The sequence below is a fragment of the Gavia stellata genome, chromosome 2 (genome assembly GCF_030936135.1).
Source record: "Gavia stellata isolate bGavSte3 chromosome 2, bGavSte3.hap2, whole genome shotgun sequence".
Taxonomy (NCBI): domain Eukaryota; kingdom Metazoa; phylum Chordata; class Aves; order Gaviiformes; family Gaviidae; genus Gavia; species Gavia stellata.
In genome coordinates, this window is record NC_082595.1 from 28,221,203 (window position 1) to 28,238,251 (window position 17,049).

Genomic DNA, 17,049 nt, shown 5'->3' on the forward strand with positions numbered 1-17,049 from the left:
AAATTTTTAAAGTAGATATTTTCTTACCTACAGGACTGCATAAGACCAGCAAGGCTCTGAAAGAATCCCACGTCCTTTTTATCCTTGAGGTAGTCAAGCATTTTCTGCAGTAAACACAAATAATTTACACAGAGAAGTAATATTGGTACTATGTGTTAATCTAGTTAACTTAATACCATATGGATTCTAGATTATTAGTGATGCTGGTGTTTTCAAATATCTCTAATATTTACAAATTAGATAAAAGAGTCTTACAGAGAAAAATGCCGGTATCAAAAATATAACGAACATTTAATGCTCATGTCCTTTACAGAAAAGAAGGTCATCCATTTTGGATATTCCTTCCTTTTTAAAACATGGAAAATAAAGATAGTAACTAAAGTCAACACAGCAAGCAAAATTTCATTTTTAATATAAATACAATTTTGCCACTACTGGGCCACAAATTTGTATTGACTCTACCGTTTCAGCACCGGACTGGGCTTGTCATAACCTCGGTTTGTTTTAGATTATTTTAGCTGCAACAACATGTTAGTAGTCATGATTTTCCTAAGTAATTTAATATCATGACATCACAAAGAACTGGCAATGGTTCAAGCAGATACTTTTCTGCACAATTTGTTGTCTTTCTGGCCAGTTCCTGGTAATGATATTCCCTGAAAAGAACTTTACTTTTGGCTGCATTCAGCTGCTTCAGTGGTTGCTTAACTTGGGACCTTAACTGTTCCCAGTGTCTGTATTCTTCAAACCATCCTACAGCAATGTAGTAATGGCAGGTATGAAGCTTTCTGGACTCAGGATACAGAACACTGAATGTACTCTGTATCAGTCACTTCTCTTCAACAGCGCAGAATACTGTTAACGTATCAAACTTATCCACTGCTTACCACATTATCTTACTATAGATTAGTAAATCAAGTTTGAGTTCTCTGCTTTTATCACCAAGACTCTCCGTGGCATAAGCTAAGGACTTCTGAAGTTGTGTAACATTTTTTTTGGTGAAGACTGGGGTCAGTGATTTTGCTCTGCTGGCCACAGGACAATGGCAATCTCCCAGGAAATCCTTCCTTCCCACAGCATTCCTCCAGAAGTTAATGATTTAACATAAAATTTCCCCCTTCCAGCTGAAGTGCAAAACAAATTTCTTTTAGCCTTGTATTCTGTAGATTAATTATATGTACACGAATAAGAAATATATACCTAGAAACAAGGTACTTTTGTACACTATTTTCTTCTGGGACCAAGAGTAAGAGGGTAACCAGCATCTGACAAACAGACACATTACATAATGCGCTACTACAATAATAATGAGCATGGTATAAAGATCCATACTGACTAGAATGGGTGAAAATAAATTAGTACCTTACCTGTTGAACGGTAGAATTTCCTCCATTTAAGATGGCAATCCCTAGCTTTAGGGTAGCTGCAACCATTGGCCCCATCTCACCTTAAAATTATTTTAAAATGTACTTTTAGATCAGATATAAACCCAAGAATGTTCTATTAACTTATCTGTACAATGACTTAAATGGTAATTTATCAGGTGAGGCCTTTTTCTTTCTCTTGTAAAACAGACCTATTTTTCTTTCATGATCTCCAGTGTGACTTAATATCTTCCTGAGCGCCTACAAACGTAGTGTAATATATACACAGCACACAAAAGAAGCAAGATATAAGACAGGAAGAACTGAGATCAATTAATATAAAACATGTTTCATTCGCTAGAGCATCCAAGAGTTGATTTAAGGCTGGATGCACAATTTTAAGCTAGCTTTCAAGTTTAACAATACGTCTCCTCTGCGTACCAGTCTAGATTTTTTTTTTCCTGTTTCTTCAGAAAATGATGGTGATCCAAAACATTTAGTTACAGTAAATGAAATTTGTAAATGGGAATTTTTAAAACATAACTAGTGTGGAAACAAATCACAAAACAGACAATGACAGCATCAAACCCTAGAGTAAGATGGTGTCTAAGGGACAAAAGCATCATTCACACTTCCAAAATGTTTTATCAAAGTACACTAATAAAGTAGATATTTGGGGAGTGGGGGGAAAAAAAAAGGACCAAAGTCTACACCTACTTCAGAACTGTATACCTCGCAGAATTTGAGGGCCTTTTTGTCATTGCATACTGCTAAAGCAATGAACTTTTTCACTCTCAATCATCACTAGAAAAATTAATACTAATAATAATAACAACCACCACCACCACCACCACCTCAAGAGAATTATTCATTATACTTTTTTGGATTCGCTGGCAATAATTTTTGAAACTTTGGGTGCATTTTGAAAGCAAACTTTAGTGCCAAACATCTGCAGGTTTTGCCCAATAAGAATTACAGTCATTTCAAAGATCATTAGAAATAAGGTTTAATATGTAATCTACACAACAAAACATTACCTTTACTAGCACTGATTGTCTGCAGAACCATCTCAGCAGCACCCCGGTCATGCAGTCTGGCTTGTTGATACAGAAGTTTTTGCTTTTCCATTTCTTTTTCCTGAATAAAAATTCCAGTCATTTAAGATGAGGACTTCAGTTAGTATCAGTTCTCCAAAGGTCTTTGGTTTTCTCTTAGTATATGGGCTCTATGGCAACATCATGGACCATTTTAATACATACAATGCTCCTGAACAGATATTTAACATGTTCAAGTAATATTCTCCCCTTGGTATTTTTCTTTAATATGCTTTTAGCAGTTTATCTGAAAAGAATAATCTCAATTGTAAATCATTAGGTTAGTTCAAAGCCCATGTTCGTTATATATATACTGCATATATCAAACTTGCACTTTTGTGCCATGTTTTTGTGCAACAGTTCATACTCTTAATAATCTTCTATATCGTGACCATAACTTCATACTGCTCAGTATGTGGCTCTTGAGTTGCAAGTTGTTGCTGAATACCAGAGTAACAGAAGCATCTCAGAATTTTTTTCAAAACATATAATTATATTACAATATAGATTGCCCACCCTACCAACAGAATATTTGATAGAATACACTGTGCTTTTATATTTTGCATTCTCTAGCGGCAACAAACAATACTGCATGGCGTTGCTTGAGCAATGGTGAAGTTTGTTCTTTATAATTTAAACTACTACCGAAAACATAAAGAAGAACATAAAGAGCAAACATAAAGGCACAGTTAATTCCAGATGAGTTTGAACGTTCACCAAGTTAATTAAAGTTTGCTGCAGAATTGAGGATGACTAAGCAGTATAAGTTGCAAAATGAAAGTTGCATAGAGCCCTATGACAGTGAGTCCATCGGATGGCGTGGTAAAAGCTTACTCAAAAGGAACATGACACAATCAGTTAGTATCATGTCCAAAAACACAACGCCCAAAACATGTATGACCTAAAAGCAGGAACAGCTGCAGCAGAAGTAGCCAGAATGACAGCTTTGCTGCCATAAACTTTCCATCCAAGTTACGGAAAAAAGACATTGGAAGATGGAAGAGGTTTAAAAAATGAAGGCTTGCTAAATAGAGGGTATGAATAATAAATTAAAAAAGAAGAGGTAAAAAAGAGAAATATGTTCAAATGAATGAAAAAGAAACCTTTAACTCAAAAGCAAACCAACACAGACATTTATGCTGTTACCAGAGAGTTCTCGCCGAGGCTGGCAAATTTGTTTCTTAAATCTTTGATAATATCGTGCTGCGGAAACAAAATTCATCAGGGTTTTTTTTTCACACTATTAGCTCTCCTGTGGTTAAATTGTATCTTTCTTTTTTTCTTTAAATTATGTGACAGATCTAAATGGAGGCACAAAAAGGAAAGAAAAAAAAATGGCAGCTTTGCTTCATATTTAGCCATGCTAAGGTTTGAAAGTTTTGCCTTCATGTTTAAACCTCTTCCTGGGAGTTCAACAAAAACAAAACAGAAACATACGCACATACACACACGCAGACACACACCACGCGCACAAACCACCAGAAAATCATGACATCACAGGTTCAATATAGCTACAACAAAATATTTTCATTTGCTTCAGATGCCACTGAAAGTTGATCAATGTTTTTTTTTTTAAAAAACTATTTCTTATTTCTAGTTACTTTAGTTTTAGACCCAACAATCTTTCATTTTTCTTCCACTGCAAGATTTATTATTCACTTTTGTTCACAAGCCTAACATCAGCTATACTACTTTCATTATACAATATTTTTTTGATAAGTTTATAAGAATGCTTATAGTGAGGATGCATCTGCATAATCTACAGGCTAAAAGAACGAGTATACACACTTCTTGCAATGGCACTATAGAAGAATAGTAGGAACAGGCATTGCCAAACAGCTTAAAGTGAGAAGAGTGGCATTTTCCATGGAAATCAAGCTGTCTAGGTAACTAGTAACAAAGCAGACCAAAAAAAAAAAAAAAAAGAAAAAATCCACCAACAAAAAACCGCCACAAACATTTCTTCTAAAAGCAACCATTCCTTTGACGATAGCCCCAAAAAATCATGGTTCCTTCTTCAGCTTGACAATGCTTTTTCACTGTTGCTTTCTCCATGCAATGTTAACACATATACATGTATGTGATGGCAGCACTGATATGAAGTGGGCCACCCATTGCATACAAAGTATACTAAATTAATAGAGCTGTGGGATGGTCAAGGTATTCCCAATTCTCTGATGCACTTACTGCTAACACTGTTACCTGTGCTACCAGCACAGTTTTTTGCACTTTATTGTGCTTGACACAGTTGATGTCAAGAAAACTACCCAAAATAATTAGCCAGTGGTTTGAATTTTCTGTCATTCACAAAACCATCACAACAATAGCAAAAAATACTTCATACTAAATTAAACATTTAAAGTAATTCACCAGAATTGGAAAAAAAAAAAAAAAAAAAGAACTCAGAGAAAACCAAGTCTATTTTATCTTGGGTGTTTTCCGTTTACATGGGAAAAAGCTGACCACTTAGAAATGTACGTACATGTATTCCCACATTATAGTCCTCAACCAACCTCCCACGCCAAGGAAACTTTTTCATCATACTCTTTGAAAGCAGAGCCTCAAACATTTTCTCCTTCATTCTGCTTTTTTGGTTTTTAAATGATTACAAGCAACCTTATGCTAAAACACACATTGGGCAAACCCACAAGTTTTAGGTAGAATTTGTAGGCAACAAACTTGCAAAAACTAAATAGGAGCTTTAACTGACAAGTGTGCCACTGAAATGGTTTATTTTCTCATAATCTGTACAAAGAATGATTCTTGGACTCTCCCTTGGAGCTAAGCCATATGGAGAGGTTTGTTTGCTGCTACCACTAAGCTCACAGCCATGGAGTGCAGGCATGTGATCCTACTTCTACAGAGCATTCCTTTTTTCTTTTTTTAATATGAAGTTATGAAATAGTTAAAGAGTAAACAGAATAAACAAAAAGATGGAAAGGGAAGAAATTACTTTCAACTTAACTATTCTAAGATGAATCCTTCTCCTTTGAATTGTCTTCATATTTTATACTTTTCAAGACCTCTGTTTAGTCCAGAGAATAAATCATATTAGACAGGTCTTACATTGGCAAAACATCTGTTAATTTCAATGTCAGGCATGGATGAGTACAAGCTATGTATTAAAATACAACATCAAGTACTCAAACAGAATCTTTATATATGTTTTTAAATATGTATCTTTATACATATTAAGCCTTTAAGCTCAATACATACTGGTTTATGCTCATAAAGAAAGTTGAATTTTTCCTAAAACATTCATTTTGGACTTCATCAGCTTTAAAAAGAGTATACACAAAATGAAAACACAATGCATTATAATTCCTGAAGATTACGTATGTAGGATTTTTAGAGTGTTAGAGGAGTTTATTTTATCAAATATGCTTTCCATATTACTTAAAGAAATATTTCAATCCCTGCAATTTCACACTCATATTTCTGCTTGTACTGAAAGTGTCAACCTCAAAAGATTTTTTTCTAGTGGAAAAGTAATTTTTAACAAGCTGATATGATATCCATTATTATACCTCACTGAGTTGAAGTATCCTTTCTATATTGAAACCTGTCATCAAGATTATCATACAACAAAAGGAATTCTTTAAATTAGAGATGGTAAAATATAAGACTAAGGTAAACAGGAAATTTAAAAACTACTAAACTGCTAGCACATAAAATAATTAAAATACAATTAATCTCAAAAGTGAATTTCATAATAAATGAATGGCCATTCTAAAAAGAAAAAAGAAAAAAGAGAACTGAAGAGGAGCAAACCATCTTATTCATGAATTTTTAACAAATTTCAGACAAGATAGCAAAAAGCTATTATATGCTTCATAATATAGCAGCTGAAAAGACACAACAATTATAGCAATCATTCATCAAATTTCTTGTATTCACACCAATATTCAGAGAAAGAAGTACTGGTGTTCTGCTGACTCTCCCCATTAATAAATGCCTGGGAGGAAAAAATTTATCATGTCATATTGTTAGATTTTATGACGTAACTATGTGACTCAATATCAATAGTCAGCACGATAATTCGCATGGGCACAAAGTAAGGATTGTTTTATCAATATTATATTTCACATTTCCTAGCATTTGAATAATCTGTATGAAAAACTTTAATGTTATATTACAAATATATTTTGTTCATATAATATATAGTCATAAAACAAACAAAAAACATATACTAAACTAAACAAAATACTACTCTGTGTTAAAATAACATTAAATCTGAGCTACAAATGCCCAGGAATAAAGATATCCTGAATTAAAACCTTCACTACACATTTTATTTTGTTTTGGTTAAAATGTCTCCATTTCAGCTTGCAGCAATATCTTTACTCATGTCATCATGTTTATACTGTCATTCATTTATACCTTCCTCTTTGGCAAGGAAGTTAGTTTTCTTTCCTACATACTGCCTCCATATTCTTGCCATGCTGATGAGATCACTCAACATATTCATTCCTGTTCAAGTGGATAGGAACTGACAAAGTATTGAGTCTCTAAAAGGAAAAATATTGTATTGGGTGACTTTCAAGTCTATGTATTCTCAGTTTCCAATTTTTTTTTTTCTCCAATGGTACATGGCTATAAAACTACACACTACTTTCAAACTGTAAACAAGAAAGGGTGACAAAGTTGGGTGACAAATTTGACATATTTGAAATAGCTGACATAGATGACATAGCTGACATAGATGTCTAACTCTCTATAGGAATAAAAAAAAAAAAAAGGGTAATGTATCATTTAGAAGATTCCACTACGACTGGAATTGAATCAGTTAGCTGGATAAGGATAAGTTTGGTAAGATCATTATGGTTACTGCATTAAAAATAAGCAAAGAACCTGGAAGCTACAAATGGTCACTTAATCATTGCAATTTACTTGTTCAAAGTACATCACTCCTTCACCCTACGACTGCAAAAGGCCCTGCCTTACATTGAACTCAACCAGTTCCGTTGTGCTACAGCAGTGAAGCAAGGAGTGCCAGCTGGTGTTGAAAGATAGGGCAGATGGATGTCTGGGAGTACTCTTGAAAAGTACCACACTAATGCTGGTATAAGCAGCAGAAACAATGTAGGGAGAAGAGATGCCGATAAACACAGAAGATGGGAAGCAGCCAGAGGACACAATGAAAGATCTTAATGAATAGCCTTAAACCATCATTTATCACTAAGCCCCTGAACCGAAACCCAGAGAAAAGCATTGGTATATTATTCACTTTGTAGAAAAGAGATTCTCCACAAAACTTTTGCTGCAATTTTCCCATAGTCAATGGGAGGTTATTCATATAGCCCAAAATAGCCTTGCCAGAAACTGCAAAACAGTTGACCTTATAACAAAGAATGTATTAATGGCACTGACCCTGTGTACTGATATTATAAACGAGATTGTGGGGAATCAAAACACTGCAAACAAGTAGGAGCAAATGAGAAGTGAAGGGCTACCCGTCTAGTAGCGGACACCATAAATTGTTGGGAGCACAAGGAGAAAAAAGAAAGAAGGTTCTAGCATTAACCAATAGCACAGTATCAACACCATCAATACATAAGAAAGAACAAAAGAACTCTACCCCCCCTTATGACAACATGTAAAAACTAATCGAATCTGACTTAACCATACGTTTGTGGTATTGTAGTAGATTGAGTTTATCCTGGGAAGAGTATAGGGACGCTGCACGGTTGTGTAGGGATGGGGTCAGGAAGGCCAAGGCATGGCTTGAGCTGAACTTGGCAAGGGATGCAAAGAATAGTAAGGGCTTCTACAGGTATGTCAGCCAGAAAAGGAAGGTCAAAGAAAGCATACCTGCCCTGATGAACAAGACAAGCAAATTGGGAACAATGGACAAGGAGAAGGCTGAGGTACTCAACAACTGCCACTGCCACTGCCACAGTGTGCCACACTGCACCCAGCATCCAGGATCAGAAGGGATCTTTAAAAACCTGTCCAGAACTTGCAGGTGCAGGGCCTTGTCTGAGCTTTCTCCAGGGGAGTTTCACCACAGCATCATTGACTTTGGGAAAACTTTGCACCCATTTTTAAAAAGGGTAGAAAGGAGGACCCTGAGAACTACTGACTTGTCAGCCTCACATCTGTGCCTCGGAAGATCATGGAACAGATCCTCCTAGAAGCTATGCTAAGGCACATAAAGAACACAGAGGCGATTCAAGACAGCCAGCGTGGCTTCACCAAGTCCTGCTTGACCAACCTAGTGGCCTTCTGTGATGGAATGACTACATAGTGGACAAGAGAAGAGCTACGGATGTTGTCTATCTGGACTTCTGTAAGGCATTTGACATGGTCGCTCACAACATCCTTCTCTCTAAATTGGAGAGATGTGGATTTGATGGGTGGACTGTTGGGTGAATGAGGAACTGGTTGGATGGTTGTATCCAGAGTGTAGTGGTCAATGGCTGAATGTCCAGATGAAGATCGGTGACAAGTGGTGTCCCTCAGGGGTCCATACTGGGACCAGTACTATTTAATATCTTCATCAATGACATAGACAGTGGGATTGAGTGCACCCTCAGCAAGTTTGCAGATGACACCAACCTGAGCGGTGCAGCTGACATGCCTGAGGGATAGGATGACATCCAGAGGGACCTGGACAAGCTCGAGAAGTGGGCCCATGTGAACCTCATGAGGTTCAACAAGGCCAAGTGCAAGGTCCTGCATCCGAGTTGGGGCAACCTCTGATATCAATACAGGCTGGGGGATGAAAGGATTGAGAGCAGCCCTGCGGAGAAGGACTTGGGGGTAATGGTGGATGAAAAGCTGGACGTGAGCCGGCGATGTGCGCTTGCAGCCCAGAAAGCCAACCGTATCCTGGGCTGCATCTAAAGAAATGTGGCCAGCAGGTTGAGGGAGGTAATTCTGCCCCTCTGCTCCACTCTGGTAAGACCCCACCTGGAGCACTGCGTCCAGCTCTGCAGAACTCAGTACAGGAAAGACATGGACCTGTTGGATGGGGTCCAGCAGAGGGCCACAAAAACGTTCAGAAGGATGGAACACCTCTTCTACAAAGGAAGGCTGAGAGAGTTGGGGTTGTTCAGCCTGGAGAAGAGAAGGCTCCAGGAAGACCTTACTGCAGCCTTTCAGTACTTAAAGGGGGCTTATAAGAAAGGTGGGGACAAACATTTTAGCAGAGCCTGTTATGATAGGACAAGGGGTAATGGTTGTAAACTAAAAGAGGGTAGATTTAGACTAGATATAAGGAAGAAATTTTTTTACAATGAGGGTGGTGAAACACTGGGAGGGGTTGCCCAGAGAGGTGGTAGATGCCCCATCCCTGGAAACATTCAAGGTCAGGTTGGACGGGGCTTCGCGCAGCCTGATCTAGTTTAAGATGTCCCTACTGATTGCAGGGGGGGGGGGGTTGGACTAGATGACTTTTAAAGGTCCCTTCTAACCCAAACTATTCTATGATTCTATGTATAAATAACTTACTCTGTAGTTGTAGAGAGTAAAACCATGTATTAAGTTGCATCCATTCCATGATGGGTATGGAAAACTAATGAGAAACACATTTTTGCATACTAATTGGAATGTTTAATACCTAAGAACTGATACATTGATCATGGAGTCTGACCTTAATTTGTATCATTCTTTATCAAAAATTTTTACTTATTGTAAATACATGGTATACGGTCACTCCATTTATGCGGGCTTTGTGACAATGAGAGATAACAGTGACCATCTCCAACTGGCTGGAGCCTTAAGAGCTTGCATTATTTGTATGTACTGAAACTTGCAAGTCTTTCTGTGCCTGAGATAAGTGACAGCACAATGCATCATTGTGACAAACATCTAGTGAATACAAAAGTCTATCAACAAAGTTTCTACCAGTAACAGGGATGAAGAAAACTGACCTCTATCTCCCCCGTGTCTTTTCTTCCTGTGAAGAGTCAATTTAAACCAATTGATTTTAAAAAGATGAGCTAGGTTTTGATTCCTTTTTTTGAGTTCCCATCCTACATGTATTTAGAGCACATTAATATCTAGCAAACCAGTAGAGTCAGTGACTCAAATTCAGAAACCTATTTCCATTCAGCTAGTGAAACACTTTGGTTGGAAAGAACTTCCTATCAGATAGAATCAAGGGGGACAGTGACCCCAACTCTACAGGGAGTCAACTGAGAGCCTGTTCAATATGATAGAAAGTTAACTTAGAGACAAAGGGCAAGGAGCAAAGATAATCATAATAATTCAAAGCAAATACTAGCAGGCAAATCCAGACAGGCACATAGTAACGCACAGACAACTTTATTGTGGGTTTATATTGTGACCTCCCTACTGCCCACACAGTGATCCTAATAGAGATTATTTGTGCAAAAATGAGACTACACTGCATGAGTTATGGGCATGAAAATTGCCGATAAAATACTCTCGCCATTTTTATCACATTCTAAGCTTGCCCAAAGGTCTCTGTTGCTCCGACTGTGAAAAGATTCAGGACTTCAAACATCACACATTTCTGAAGTCTAGAGGAGCAGTAAAGTTTTATTCCCATACAAATTGAACAATCAGTCTTTTCACATGCCTGGAGCATGGAATAGAAGAACTGTCATAAAAGAACTGGCTTCAACATGGAACTTTGAGATAGTTTGACAGACAGAAACACACACACAAATGCACACACACAGCTGGTATATATGGTCTCATATCTTACAACTGTTTCCTGTCATGTATGAAGGAAGCAAGGATTATTTATTGTTGTGGGTTTTCCCTTTTAAAACACTTCTCAGTCAGCAAGACAGAAAATTTTCTATGGAGCATATAGCATTTACTGTACAGTAAGCAGGTAGGCAGAGCGATAGACATGTAGTATTTGGATAGCTGAATTAATGGAAGAAACAAAGACGAAATTATACTATCAGATTGCTTATACGCTTCCTTTGGGGTTCTGCAATATGCACTTCATGTTTGTGGCAATTACGATACAACTTTTTGTGAGTCTGTGTGAGTGCATTCATCTTCCAGGATAATGCCTTTACTGTATGCAGGTGGAACAGATGTGTGCAAACTTTTGAAGGAGTAAGAGTGAAGTTGATCCTGGAACACATCTTCTCTTTCCACAGCTGTATGGGAACCTCTTTCTTGTGTTAATTGAATGTTAATAGAAGCGCTAGCAAACAAAACACCAAAATCATCTTGCTCTTATCAATGGAGAAGGTTATAATTGTTCCCCATATTGCCATAGGTGACGAACTTTGAAGCTACTGACTGGAGTCTGACCATCAGCTAAATCTGTGCATTCCCAGTCTCAAGCAAGTCATCTCTACTTAGTCTAGCTGCCATTAGCCACAGCACAAATAACTAAAGTTAAACACCTCAGAACCAAAAATTAGCTACCCCACATAGCATACCTCCTCTCAGAACAACAACCTTCCAGTGCTATCAGCAAGCAGCCTGAGTCAACAATGGGAACTGAGATTTCTACTTGCATGAAGTAGGCAAGTAGGCTGGTGCTTACACCATGGGCCACCTTTTAGAAACAAACGGTGAGACTTTAATGATGAGACACAAAAGTCTGTGTAACAAATTGAGTCAATAAAAGAAAATTAACACTGTGAAATTTCAGAGCTATTGCCTCTATGGTTGTAAAGAAAACATGGAACAGCTAGGAAACACTTCACATATGGAGTAGCTATGGAGTTTCTATCAAATACTATCACAGTGAAGGCTAAGGACTCAGTCTATTCCAAAGGATCTGAATCATAGATAAACTATAAGATAATTCATGCTCTCTCTGTGACAAAAATTAGAAAAAAAATTCTACTACTGTATCAAAAATGCATGTCTGCTAAGATACAGAAGAAAAGCCAACTGCTTTCCCTTAAGAGCCAAATAAAATATTTTAATCATTCAAATTAAATTATAACCAGAAAGAAGATAACTGATGCACAAAAGGCAAGAACAGCAAAACAATATGAACAAGCCAAATGACACTCTGTTTTCCCCAAAATGGCAATGTAATTTTATATGACATATTTTGCATAAATAATTATTGGAGTCTTTAAAAAGAGTTTGTGCACAAGAAGGGTTTGGTAGAGATATCATACTGGAACTGAAATGTTAAAAACATTTTCAAGACCCTTTAGTTGAACTTATCCAAGATGTTGGGCCTAAAAAAATCACAAAATTAGACCCAGACAAATACACACATATTTTTTTGTTTTACCTTGCTGCGTTGTGATCCTGTCACCTTAAGGAAGGGCAAGGACAAGAAGCGAAATAGTAATAAGAAAAAGAAGTCCAAAATTTTTTTCTGCAGGCGACTGACCAAATACATACACAAAATTGTCTTTTGAACAGATTAATACATTATTTGAACATAAGTTTCATAGCCACAGAAAAAATAATGAGAAACAAATGAATAGGATCTTCTCTCAAAAGTTAAAGTTGAATGCTGAACAAGGAACCCATTATAATTTAGGTAAGGAGCGCTAATAAATCCCTTACTGATAAATTTGTTCATTCACCTCAATAACTTCCTATTTATAAATTTTCACATTTATAAGCACAAGACTTTTGATATCTAACAAGCATGCATGGGCTAACTGAAAAAAGCTTATAGAAATAAATATTCTTTGTTTAATCAAAAAGCTGTCATACATCATTGCATTTCCAGGAAAAAAACCCAAACAAAACAAAACCAAAAAAAGGCATTGAAATTTGGATTCATACTTAGATATTTACCAAGAAACAGAAATTTATATAATGGGTAAGTTAGTTGTAACACAACTGGACTAGAACTTCTGAGTGACTGAAAAGAATTTGATACTGGTATTCTTTCTGATATCTGTATACAGCCAAATAGGGAATATGTACTTAAATAATTCAGTGCTATCTCATGCAGCATCATGTAGAAAACATACAGAACATCTGCTGTGTACAAAACAATGGGAGTAAAAGTAAACATTCCCCAAACCACTCCTCAAAAAACAGCATAGGTAGTTCTATATCAAATCAATCAGTATATTTAGAAATATTTTAAAGGAATAATAAAAGCATGTATTTCATGTTTCTGTGGTTTAGTAAAGATATTAAATGCTAAAATATATTAAAATATTAAAAATATTAACAAGCTAATTCCCTCAGTGCCTCTCAAAACAGACAAATTTCTTGTAAACTCCATTTTATTAATGGAAAAAGAGAGACAGATCCCAGAGCAAACACATGACAAGGACTAATCTCTTATTCTTGTAATCAACTCAGGTAAGTGTGTTTCCTTATACAGTGATGATCACTAAAAACTCAACATTAAACAACAATAAATACAGATTTCTTATTCTCATTGTAAGAAAAAGCTTGGCAGTATTGATGAATAAAAGCTCACCTTTTACTAAGAAGCACTAATATATATGCGAACATAAAAATACTGTACAAATTACTGGTACTGAATGTAAATGACTGCTGCAAAAAGCAGTGTTATTTCAGTATTTTAACCATCCAAACTAAAGGTAGGATGTGATACAAGATACAGCCTGTTATTATCAGACTTTCAGAATAAGTTACTACCCATAATATTTCTCTTCAGCAACTAAAAAGTTAAAGTCAATCAGATAAACATGTAAGATCCATTAAATTACTTTCTATGTGATCTTATATTATGTGATACTATGTATGTTTTTGTTTTACTACTATGAATCTGGTGACTCATATCTGCAAATCCAGCTTTTGACATGCAGTTCACTGGCATAATAAGCTGCAGTAAGCCATGAACCAAGAAACATAAATGTCAGTGAAGCTATGAAATAATGTCTAACATGACAAGAAAAACAAAACAGAAGCATAATCTTACTTCAAAACTCTTCACTTCTTCTTCACCATCATCATCATCTTCATCATGGCAGCTCTGATACCATGTAGAAAGAAAATATTTACTGATAAGTTGGGGCAGGAGGAAGGGCAGGGCGGGCTATGCCTTCCTTCACTTTACACATAATTTCTCTTGAACTTTGTAATTAATTTCTTTAAAACAGAAAAGATGCAAAAAATAGCAAAAAAGTTACCTTTGCCATAATGTCAGCATAAGCCATATACAGGAAATCTTCTTCCAATTTGCTGGTTAATAGAGAGAGGAAAGGGAAAATGAGGAAGATTAAAGCCATTATAGTAGAAACAGAGCACCAAAATATTTTCAACCACCTTAAAAATCTTTTTAAAGGATTTCTATGCACATAATTAATTACAAAAGTCTTTTTTGGAAAATGAGGACTTGATTAACTAATGCGAACTGAAAGTAAAACCAGCTACAAACACAGTGCTCAAATTCATAAACACCTTCCAATGAAGAGAACATAGTTAATGTTTCAATTATACCTAGAATATACTTAGATTTCACATTCAGAATATAACTGTCAATGGGAAACGCAGACAGAAGAGAGAGGTGTAGTAAGTCCTGAACACAGCATCCATAACCGTGAAAAAGTGTATAGGGGCATCTATTTGTCTCTAGAAAACTCCTTTCATCTCATTATCAGTCACGTGAAAATCTCTTTACACAGGCTAGAGAGGTTTGAGTGTAACTCAAACTCACCATATGTACATACATACATGTTTTGGCCTAGCCTATGCAATCTCACTTGAACAGAGACATGTATAACTTCAAATACAGGAGTAATCTGAAAATCTGCATACACTCTGCAGTCTTTCACACCATCCCTACCATTTTTCAGTTAAGGCTGTTCGACTGAATAGCAGAATAAGTTGATGTAAAGGATCAACTCTTTTAAGGCTTTCATCTTCTTCCGGTGGTTCCTCCCCAGGTTTCTTTAGGGAAAAGAAGATTTTAAAAGTATATTCAATTATCTGTAGTGAAAAATGTTTTACTCTGTGCAATTTATTAAACATTAAATACTCACACATGTAATTTTCATTTGGACAACCAGGAGGAAACAAGTTCCAAGCAAAGTATGAAAAGCCTGAATCCTGTCCCTGTTTATGACCATGAAGACTTACAAAGATGATATCATTTCCAAAGCTTTGGACTTCCTCTCCTCATAAAAATTAACCCTCTTCCCTAGATTCTGAAGATAACTTCAATCTTTTACTGCTGTTATCCAGAACGAGTGGCAACCAGATGCCACCATTTGCTATTATATTGTCTATTCCTCTCTATGTTAACAAGCTTCATCAGCTAAAAATTAGAATCCTCTGTTCCAAGTCTTATGCCATGTATAATGTTTACTGAGGAACTCTGAGACGCTTTGAGGGAGAAGAAATCCAAACTTGAAGCTCACTAATAGCTTTAGACAGAAGAAGCCATATCTACCAACAACAGTAATGCTGGCAGGATGTGGAATTTTAGAAGATGACAAATCAATAATGTATAAAAAATATTATATATCATTCAATAACATATATATAGACACATAATTTTTTTTTTCATGTGGTTATTTTGCTTTCAGGTTTAGACAGCTCTAGTTCGTTCACTCCTAAAGAAAAATGTAGTCATAAATACTATAATGACAACCACTGAAGCAGTGTTTTGAAAAGAATCTATACAAAATCTGTCCTCTGACTTCTTGTCTTTTGCCAAAAGACATTTCAGAAAGTAAGTACTGCGTATCAAGTTATTAGCAAAATTGCTTCATCCGGACATATTTTTCATTGGTTGCATAAATTATGCCCACTCTTCCCCCTTGTTTTCACCTAGCACTATACACTAAAATACAGATAAAAAGAATTACATGCATTGATAAGACTGCGCAAGTAAGAAATTATTATAATGTCAGATGTTATCTGTTAGCAATAAGGAAGGGTTGGCCACAACACAGATATAATCCATATAAATGGATTTTTTGCCTATTAAGAAAAAAATTGTGTGTGCTAGTGTCAAATACATTCCTGTGGGAATGCTTATAGATCTGTATGTGTACTACACTTCACATGTGCCTGTGAAGTCCACCTTTTCCACTCAGCTGTACCAAACATGACTGTCTGCAGCTGAGAATTCACTTTAGTTGACATATATGCACAATGATTGTTTCACATGCCAGTCTATGATGGCCATACAAAGTTCATTTCACATTTTGCAATATGTGACAATATTTTCAGTATCAATAACAAGACCTGAACAATGCAAATTATAACTCTAGTTATATCTCACCATTATGGAGGTCTTCCCCTGGTCTTTTTTTCAATCTCATTTAGGACGCTGACCTTTCTCTTTAATTAAATGACAGCATTCTACACTTGGTAATGTTATCAACCAGAATACCTCTCTAATGTTATCAAAACTGATGAAGCAAAAGGGCAGAAGTTGTGTTAATATTTAATACAAGTTATTAGTTTTCATAGATTTAATTCAAATTAAATGGAGGATCAAATTCACCAATGACTGAGCCCTATAGTTATTTAAGTGTAAAATAAAAAGCTTTAACTGAATGTAACATAAGAGGATAAAACAAATAAGCTGGGTAAGTTTTAGTTGCCATTTCTAAATGTTGAAGATTTAAAAGATTTAACTTTTTTATAATCTAATTACTAAACATCCGTTAAACATATTGTTCTTCTAAATTATGTCCAGTAATGCCTGCCAACAAACCTAATTAATAATTTTATCACATAAGCTTAAGTGT

General features: G+C 36.0%; 1 protein-coding gene across 1 annotated transcript in view; it reads right to left on the reverse strand.

The window, feature by feature from the left end:
• RYR2 (ryanodine receptor 2) overlaps positions 1-17,049 on the reverse strand; it is a 443,307-nt gene that overhangs the window by 54,590 nt on the left and 371,668 nt on the right. Inside the window, exons 77-82 of the mRNA XM_059830672.1 lie at positions 15,135-15,238; positions 14,479-14,530; positions 14,268-14,321; positions 2,402-2,501; positions 1,368-1,447; positions 28-104 (exon numbers count right to left, since the gene is read on the reverse strand). Coding sequence (XP_059686655.1) covers positions 28-104; positions 1,368-1,447; positions 2,402-2,501; positions 14,268-14,321; positions 14,479-14,530; positions 15,135-15,238 — 467 coding nt within the window. The remainder of the gene's footprint in view (positions 1-27; positions 105-1,367; positions 1,448-2,401; positions 2,502-14,267; positions 14,322-14,478; positions 14,531-15,134; positions 15,239-17,049) is intronic.